Source organism: Helianthus annuus, chromosome 12, assembly GCF_002127325.2.
Source record: "Helianthus annuus cultivar XRQ/B chromosome 12, HanXRQr2.0-SUNRISE, whole genome shotgun sequence".
NCBI classification, from domain to species: domain Eukaryota; kingdom Viridiplantae; phylum Streptophyta; class Magnoliopsida; order Asterales; family Asteraceae; genus Helianthus; species Helianthus annuus.
Genome location: NC_035444.2, coordinates 18,161,144 through 18,167,921, shown reverse-complemented (window position 1 = coordinate 18,167,921; position 6,778 = coordinate 18,161,144). Strand labels below are relative to the sequence as shown.

The 6,778-nt window shown below is 35.6% G+C and overlaps 1 protein-coding gene across 1 annotated transcript; it reads right to left on the bottom strand.

Annotated features, from left to right (window-relative positions):
- Window positions 1-913: 913 nt before the first annotated feature.
- LOC110894329 lies at window positions 914-2,314 on the bottom strand. The gene is made up of 2 exons (XM_022141540.2): window positions 1,967-2,314; window positions 914-1,297 (listed from the first exon to the last, which is right to left on the bottom strand). The coding sequence occupies exons 1-2, from the start codon at window positions 2,147-2,149 to the stop codon at window positions 947-949; spliced, it is 534 nt and encodes a 177-aa protein (XP_021997232.1). The 5' UTR covers window positions 2,150-2,314; the 3' UTR covers window positions 914-946.
- Between the last annotated feature and the right edge of the window lie 4,464 nt (window positions 2,315-6,778).

Here is a 6,778-nt window from a genome sequence, read left to right as displayed (position 1 = left end):
ACCTAATGGGGTTTCAGTAAACTATTTAAAAAAAGAAAAATGTGTGATTTTTTGAGAAGGAATGGACCCCACCACACACTCTTCTCTCTCCCCCTTCTCTCCATCTCACCGACTCTGTGACCACTCACCGATTTCGCCTCCCATTTCGGTAACATTTGATCGGTAAAAGGGTTGGCGGTGGATGGGGGTTCGGAACCGAGTGGGTTTACCGCCTCACTCCGCTCACCCTAATAGAATATTGTATGTAGTTTTTATAAAACATTAAAAAAATGAAACGTAGGTTATGAGTTTTGACCTAGTGAAGGTGAAAAAAGGAAGAAAGGTTTTAAAAAGAAAGAAAGAGCCAAATAGGATGGAATCTATGCAGAAAGAAAGAGACCTGTACGGTACTGCTGCAACACCATCACTGTTGTTCGATAGAGATGGATGCTGTGCTGTCCCCGGTACTTTACATAACAAACACAAACACAAACACACCCCCCTCCCTTGTTCTTTTCTTCTTCTTCTTATCATAAACAAAGAAAATTATTATTATTATTATTATTATTATTATTATTATTATTAATCCATTCATAAACATCATCCCAAAGACATATTACATATATTCAAAGGCATGTTCTACAAAAGTTCATCTTCATTCTAAACATTAATGTCATGATTAACATTTGTAATCACTATTAGATAAAATGGGATAGAGGGTCTAAAACGTACTAAAAATTGTATTAAAAGACATCTATCTATTTTGCTCATCAAGTTATTTAAAACTTGTAATTACACCCCTTAATCAACTTCAAAAAGCACTTATAAAGAATTATCATAAATTAATCTCATTTTTAAAATCCACACAAAACCACCACAAGAAAAAAAACACCAAGATGATTATTTTTCATCTTTTTTTCTCCCCCCACCAACAAAACCAAAACACAAACAAAGATTAATTAATAATTTAATTATCATCAGATCGGTCAAAGTGAAGGAGTTGACCACAACATTTGGGGCAATCCTCCACTTGTTTTGGCACCATGAAGTACATGAAACATCCCTTACATCCGGCCACCACTAACACATGCCCTCCTACCCTACTTTCACCTTCATCTTCTTCATCATTTTGCTTCTCTTTTTCTGATGATGAAGCCGCTGGAGACAACTCAACCGACGAGCTTTCGCTGCTGTCGCCATACGAGCTCTCATCGTCTTCGTCGTCGTCGTAGACGCTGTAATAGTAGCCGTCAAGCGTCCGAGGATCCTCTTTTGATTTCATACCTGTTCTCCAGTTTATGTAGTACATCTCACCAGTCTGCTTTCAAATTATCAAACATATGTTAAAAAAAAACATTAATGCAACATACATATTTCAGATTTTGTAATCCTTAAGTTGATTTAAAAAAATTAATTTAATTAAAAAATAATATGATCAAAACCAGTAAAATCACACTCATAGCAAAGCTACTGATAGGATATGATACATATATGATGTTTTGCTTCTGCGCAGCTTGTTGCCCGTTTACCAACTATCTCTATGTAAATTCATAACACGATAAACTTGTTTGATAAAATCTTGCAACATCTATATTTCAAATTGATTAAAAACATCAATTTAATAACAAGAAAATATGATCAACAACAACGTTGTACCGTACCAAAGCTATTAATAGGGTCTGGGGTTGGGATGGGGATTTAAAAAAAAATTAACATGTCTTTAATCTATAAGAATAGAGAGATTGCTTCCAGACAGACCCTCGACTTTAAATATAATCAAAAACATTAAAATGATGAACTGGGTCTGACTGGAAGCAATCTCTTGATCTGATAGAATATAGGTAATGTTTGCGCTCATCTAACCCTTCTACGAGCTTAGTCTAGGAGTGGAATATTACTGGGTACGTTTGTTTGTTTGTTTGAGAAAAACAACATTAAACACATGATATAAATTGTGATAAAATGAAAAGTTAAGGAAGAATGGAACCTTTAAATCGAGACATTGCTCCCAATGATAAGGCAAAGTCATATTTGAATTGAGATCCAAGGTGGCGGCGGAGGAGCGGTGGCAATGAGAGTCGGTGGTGGTGGTTGTATGGTGGTTAAGAGAGAAGCTTTGAAGAGATCTTTCAAGTGATGCGGTGATGGCTGCTATGTTTGGTGCGGTCATTCTTGATTAAGTAGACACAAATTTAACAGAAAAAACAACCAAGACTAGGTAAGGTAATAGAGGGGGTAGATAGAGATAGATACATAGTATAGATATAGAGAGAGAGAGAGTAGATGTGTGTGTCTAAAGAGGAAAGTAAGAGTATGTTAGGTGTTAGGATTTGACGAGTTTGTGCGAATAAGAAACCTTGAACCCTTCAACCACTAAAAATATAGTGTGTGACAAGAGTGGTCCATCTACTTTTAGTGTATGTTGTTTTCATTCTTCCACTTTTGATTCTTATAATTTATAAATTGAATAATACGACTAATAGCATTCGCGTTCCTTCCATCAAATTTATCATATAATTTCACTAAAAACAAATATATATTTTTTTCTCTTGTTAATTAAATAATATTTTATATATATTGATCATTATATTTTCTCTCTCATTCATTCGTAAACACTTTCAAAATATATTAAAAATTATAGAGAGTAAACAGTGTTCCATCAAATATACAGATAAAAAGTTTCATTTTCTTTCTCATCCAATCACAACCACTTTCATAATATAAGAACTCACTCAAAAAAATTGGTGAACAGATTGTGAATGACCTAAGGATGAAATCACATATAAAGTAAATCACTCATCATAACTCATAAGCAAGGTTGTAAAAAGTGCTAGGCGCTAGTTGGCCGGTGAGATACCGACTAGCGATTAATCGGATTGAGATTTTTATATATAATTTTCAGTTTTATGTATACATATACACATTTTTATATGTAGATATTTTAGGTAGACAAGTTTTAACCTTTCATCAACTCATTTTTAAGTATACAAGATTAATTGATAGAATTCACTTGGTTTGGTTGGAAGCTAGCCAGATTTTACAGATTTTAGTCAGAATCTTGGTGGAATCTTCGATTTTTTGCCAGCCAACTAGGCCCGACTAGAGCCGACTACCGATTAATGGACTGATTAACAAAAAATGAACCAGTTATTGGCCAATTAACGATTAGTCGCGATTTTTACAACACTGCTTATAAGTGATGTAATGATCTTTCCACCAAGTATGAAATCACGTTCACCATAACTCAATTTCCTATATCTTAAATCTTAGATAACATATAAATCAATTTAACAATATATTAAGTGGAAACGCAGGACCAACACACTTAGGTGTTGTTTGTTTTTTCTGCGAAAAGCTTCCTAGCTTCTTTTGTGCGTGCGGCAGACCACGCGTAGACCTTTTGTTTTGCAGATTGTTTGTTTTTCAAAGAGATTTCATTTAAAAATGTCTGCGGGTCCTCTTCCCCAAACAGATGTGGACATCCCACTTCTAAACACTTCAAAACCTATTCTCACAAAACACACAGACATAACAAAATCCTAGCACCTCTCCTCCACCCCATTCCTCCACCACTTTCCTTTTCCTCCTCCTCCTCCGACCGTTCCGGCCGACGAAGCCGCTGGATTCGCCCACAGCATCGAGAACGAAGCCTTCAATGTCGTCCCTGCGTCGCCTGGTACGGACTGTGACTACGGTGTTACGATTCTGCAGTCATACTCGAAGGAGATTAGTAAGAGGATGCTTGATTTTGTGAAGTCTAGATCTGTTGAATCGGTGAACGACGGTGCAACGGTGGATGCTGCCGCCGGTGAAGGTGGAGTGAAGGAGGAGGAAGGTTCAACGGTGGAAGCCTAATGTTGCAGGTGTTGTGAACGGTTAGGGTTTGGTATGTGTAATGTTGTTTGTTGAATTGGTTATATTGTTCTAGGGTTTTGATTTCGATGAATGCATGATTGTTATGGTTTTCAGATCTAGTAACAACTTAATATAATTTTGAGTTTGTGTTTACGGATTGTTGTTATAATCGTATGATGCCTATTATGTTGTTTGGTGTTATTTCAGCAGTTTGTAGAAGTTAAAAAACAAACAGACTTATTCTTACAAACTACAGAGTTTGGTCAACCTCTTCTGCTATAGATGTCTGCAGATGTAATCCGCGTACTGTAGACATTTTACCTCTGAAAAAACAAACACCTTAGTAAATACACATACATCTTAGAGGAAAATCATAGGTTCAAACCTGATTAAGGTGTATATACCTTAATTTCCTATCATATTCTTTTTTATTGAATCTCATTAAATGTTATTGTAATGAAATGATTATTTTAGATGCAGTCATAATACGAGGTCAACATTGGAAAGAATTAAAAAGAATTTTGGACGGCAAAAAAATAATAATATTCGGAATTGAAATACTTTTTTTTTAATGAAAAACAAAAGACTGGTCACCTGAGTAAATGGCAAAAGACCGTAAACGCAAACGACATTGGTGACCAACCTGTCATCGTTCCAAAGGAAAATCACCGCTCGAAGGCCTATTGTGGTAACATCTCTGACTTAACATAAAATATTTATGCTCTAGGCGAGACTTGTACCCACAACCTCTATATTAACAGGTCATGAGGTTGCCAATACAACAAAAAGTGATTGGCTAGAATTGCGATACTAAAAGAAACTTCCATTATTTGACTAATATAAGAGGATTTATGGATATAAAATAGGTCAAATACGATGAGAGGCACGTTCCTAGCAAAGAATAAATAGAATATAGAAACAATATTGACTATACATAATGTGTATATATGACACAAAGTTCGGTTGACGGATAATTAATGTGAAGATATGTATGATTTGTCCATAGTGCAACTATTCAATGAGAGGTTCTAAATCAATATAGAATATATACATGATGACGTTCAAAAAGAATATATATGATGACGTTATTTTTCGTAAAATGAACTACATAAGTATGTGTATTTTGTTGTGAATACATAATGTTAAACAAAGTATCAAGTAGCAATTAAATGGAGAAATAAGATTGATTAGGAAATAAAAAAACAAAACAAAAACTGGAATCCAATCCAATCCAACCACAGTTCGGATCATTGGTTCAATCAACCTGCGAGTTAACCGACGTGTTTACAAAGAGGCAGTTTTAATGGATTCAACGAAATCGATTATGTAGTTGGTTTCCGGTCTAGTTTAGTTCTAAAACAATGTGGTTAACCCAAATCAAATGTAGCATGAATGTTTTTATATTAATCAAATGTAGCATGAATGTTTTTATATTGCTTTTCAAAGGAGTTGGGAAAATGAAATCAAATAAATTGTCTAGTTTGTTGTAAGGTTTGTTTGGATAATTTTAGGGAGCATGCAGTCTATTGTACGAAGCTATCGGGTTTTAAATAAAGACATGACTGATCATAGATGTCCTATGTGATGTGCTTAAGCGGGTTGGAATCTCTGCAAAAAAAGGAGGCCCGTGTGAATTTCCTGACAGACCCACTTGAAGGGAGGTCCACTATGCGGCCGACCGATGTTCTTGTTTTCGGATGGGCCGGTAGGAAACATGCTTGTGTGGACCTTACCGGAGTATCCCCTTGTTGGGTTTACGGAAACTCGTTTCGTGGTTGGTCGAGCTGTGTTGAAGACAAAATCAGAAAAAGTTGCCAAACATGAAAAAGCTTGTGCTGATAATCAACATATCTTCATTCCCTTTGCATTTGATAACTTTGATTTCCTTGCTCCTAAACCTGTTGGTTTTTTGGACAGAGTGCAGAGGGTCATGCAGAACAATTTCTTGACGCGAAGGAACCAAAGTTTTATTTTCAGTAGAATTGAATTTGTTATTCTAAAAAGGTTTGTGACATAGTTTGTTACCTGTTTACCTACCATTTTTATGTAATTTTTTCTATTGTTAATGAGTTTTATAAATGGTAGTAGTAGTAGTAGTAAGGAAACAAGAATTGGGGAATCTAATTGTAAGATGGACAGAGGAGCTGGCTAAGTTTGTCTCGCATGACATGACAACAACATTACCCACCACCACCTTTTTTTGTTGTCGCACATGCAACCCACGTCCCCAAAACTATCCTTACTATCTCACAATTAATTAAGGGTCCTAATATTAATACATGGTAAAAATTTATTTACACATAGTGTATGGGTCGTATACAGTTATACAGCCCGTATATAATAAAATAAAACTAACAAAGTCTGTGTCTCCAGACTTTGTCAGTTTTTTTTCATTCCATACGGCCGTATAACTGTATACGGCCCGTATACACCATGTGTAAATAATTTACCTGGTCGTATACAATGAAACGAATAATGTATACGGGCCGTATAACTGTATACGGCCCGAATGAAAAGAAATTAGATTTTACCCAAGTAACAAAGACTGAAAAACAAAAAAAAACGTGTCGTATGACTGTAATAAAAGGAAAGGTGAGGCATTTGATGAGAGTTGTAAGGAGAAGCGTTTTAATCACTTGCTTTCAACGTGGATGTAATGCAATGATTACACAGGGTGATATGAACCCAAACCAACTGCTTTGTCTTGAGTCGTCGGGAAAACTTTTCCTCAGGGGAGGGTGAGTAGTATGAGTCTGAGTCCATTATGGTTCGTGAATGTTTCAAGGTCTTAAGTGATGGACAATTAGTTAAAAGATGTAGAAGATTTTGTTGGTTTGTTTCCAAGTAGGGTTTAGAATGTTTGAAGTATTCTTGGTTCAATACCAACTCTTCTGAAAGACAAGAATACAACGTTCATATATCACAAGGAATGACCGATCTAAGG

What these genes read in the sequence shown, in the direction of transcription:
- LOC110894329 (XM_022141540.2), bottom strand. Translation starts at nt 2,149, where the DNA reads ATGACCGCACCAAACATAGCAGCCATCACCGCATCACTTGAAAGATCT. An exon ending in AGCAATGTCTCGATTTAAAG is followed by an intron (nt 1,298 to 1,966) that starts GTTCCATTCTTC and finishes ATTTGAAAGCAG; the next exon opens with ACTGGTGAGATGTACTACAT.